The sequence below is a fragment of the Penaeus monodon genome, chromosome 4 (genome assembly GCF_015228065.2).
Source record: "Penaeus monodon isolate SGIC_2016 chromosome 4, NSTDA_Pmon_1, whole genome shotgun sequence".
In the NCBI taxonomy this organism is placed as follows: domain Eukaryota; kingdom Metazoa; phylum Arthropoda; class Malacostraca; order Decapoda; family Penaeidae; genus Penaeus; species Penaeus monodon.
In genome coordinates this window covers 49233415-49235914 of record NC_051389.1, presented here as the reverse complement: position 1 = coordinate 49235914, position 2500 = coordinate 49233415, and the positions used below count along the sequence as shown (strand labels likewise).

Sequence of the window (2500 nt, the reverse complement as noted above, 5' to 3'; positions counted from 1 at the left end):
CGTTTCACATAACAGTAACTACCATTTTGGTGTCTGCTATACACTCCCACTACTCGTCTGTCTTTCCAGGACCCATAACCGTTTCTTTATAAATAGGTGTGCTACTAACCCTTGACAAACGCCTCTTCGTATATTTCCCAAAAATATACCACATTTAACTTTTGAGATGCTATCATGATTTACATCTATCATCAAAACAGAAAAATATGAGCAAAACGGTTGTGATTTTTTCGAAGTTTAAGCCTTATCACAAATATAATAATAATAAAAATAGAATATTCAGACTTCTCGAGGCAACTGTACCTGCTCATTTTTTCTCTTTCTTATCACACAGGTGGACCGATTCGTTAACTTCCTAAGGGCAGCAGGGTTGGAGGGAGAAGAGATTGACGTGATAAAGCTGGATACAGAAATGTCACAAGTGGATTTCCTGCAGGACTTGTTATTCAACTCTCGTCATTTGTTGAAGAAAATTAAACAAATAGCCATGACGGTGTACACGGATGTAGTAGGTAATGAAAACAGATAAGTACTTTTTATTCTTTCTTGCTTTCATATAAATTAAGATGAAGTTATTATCTGAGTTGAAAATCCTTCAGAATAGGTACAAAATGGAAAATAAAGCATGGAGAGCTGCAGAATTACACTTCAGTATTTGAATTATGATACTCTTGTATTAACTGCATCTTAGCAAGTGAAAATCCCCGAAGTATCCTAATAAGTGAAAGAAATAAGTACCTGGAAGAAGATATTTGACATGGTTATATATTTGATTTTGATAATGAAAAGGCACGGGAGGTGACATTAATCTATTAAGCAATATCCGGCACTTACGCAGAGAAGGCTCAAACGCTGTGGTTGGTCGAAATTTCGTAGCAGTTTCAGGACTCAGGAAGTCAAGCACTATCATGTTGCGGACACCAGTGTAGCATACTTCTTTAAGATGTGTCGAAATTGTATCTTATAAGATTAGGAAGAGTAAAATGTAATCAAAATGGAATTCGAAAAAGGACACTGCTTTGACATGCAATAAATTAGCTCACCTTCTACAGAACAGCTCTCTGCTAAATACGTAATATATTTTTCCAAACAGAGAAGAGTCTCAGTCAAGGAGGTTTCTTCCAACTTCTATGGCCATACCTCCAGATGATAAAATGTGCTGGCTTCAAAGTTATCAGCTCCAACAGAAGCCGAAGAGGGAGAGAAGTGGCCCTGGGCTCAAGAAAAAAGAATGGTAGCATGTAATAATAAAACAGCTAATATTATACCCCTTTAAAAAAGCGTAGCTGATTAAGCCATGAGGAGTTGGGGTGGAAGATAGCAAATTCTTTGGATGTAGTTCTCCTTTGCAGAAATAAATGTCAATCTCTTTATTTGTGTGTTTATTATCAGAATTCTCTGTTGACATACGGCAGAAGAACTGTTTTTTGGTATTTTATTATCTAGAGAACAGTATATAACAGGTTAATATAAAAGGAATCCATATAGGATGAATATTCCACTCTCTGGTTTAGGTCATCACATTTTGTCTAAGAGATTTACTATACTACATATGTTTATAGGCTAGTATTTGTAGTGAGAATAACATATATCTAAACTAGCACCACCTAAAGAGGTAGCTGCTGCGATTCTCGAATTTATCAAGTCCACAAAATGTATAAAGAAAGGGGGGTGGGCCCAAATTCAACAGACAGCCTGGTGTGTGTATGTTTGTGGTGGTCACAAAACAGCAGCAGCAGAGCAAGTCTTTTTTAAATGTAGTGCATAATATTTACAAGTTAGGTCTCAGGGAAACACAAGGAGATCCTCATATTACATTATTTCAAATAGATATAATTATATAATGGAGACTTTCTATGTTGTAGAATGACATTCTGTAGGCAAGGTTGTACTAGCGTTAATTCCTTTTATGCTACTGATCAATGCCAAAATATTCTAGTAGTATACTGGTGCATCCTTCGTAGCACAAGATCAAAACGAAAATGTTTTGAAACGGAAACGGTCGCTGCGTCAGAAAAACCTCAAATCCATGGGCAACGTAGTGTGAAAGTGCCTTTAGGATTTTTAAAATTGGTGACTAATTAAGATATTGTATAGTTAAGATATTGTATAAAAGGGGCCTCCAAGAGATAATACAAACAAATGTGAACAGCATACACCTCTAGTGCATACCTGGATATGGTGATCTGTCGGCATATTAAAAAAATTCATGTTGAATAAAAAATATATAAAACAGTGAAGTGAAGAACAAGAAAGTGCGCTTATTCATATTTATTTATACTTCCCTTTATTATTCTATTTACATCATGACTCAATAAGGATCGAGTTTACAAGTTTACAGTCAAGAAAAAGATTCAGAGGACAGATGAACGCCACCTTGAGTGAGATTGATCTTTGGATGGTTTCCTCCATTTCCAGGGAGCTGGCACCACCTCACACCGTAAATATATCGCTCAAAAGAAACATCCATTGCCGAAAGTGCAGAACGATATGCTGTGGA

The 2500-nt window shown here is 36.2% G+C and overlaps 1 protein-coding gene across 1 annotated transcript in view; it reads left to right on the top strand.

The window, feature by feature from the left end:
- The window catches only part of LOC119572587, a 15943-nt gene extending 13858 nt beyond the window's left edge, over nucleotides 1-2085 (top strand). The window contains exons 7-9 of the mRNA XM_037919691.1: nucleotides 335-512; nucleotides 1094-1234; nucleotides 1943-2085. Coding sequence (XP_037775619.1) covers nucleotides 335-512; nucleotides 1094-1234; nucleotides 1943-2085 — 462 coding nt within the window. The remainder of the gene's footprint in view (nucleotides 1-334; nucleotides 513-1093; nucleotides 1235-1942) is intronic.
- Nucleotides 2086-2500: the final 415 nt, after the last annotated feature.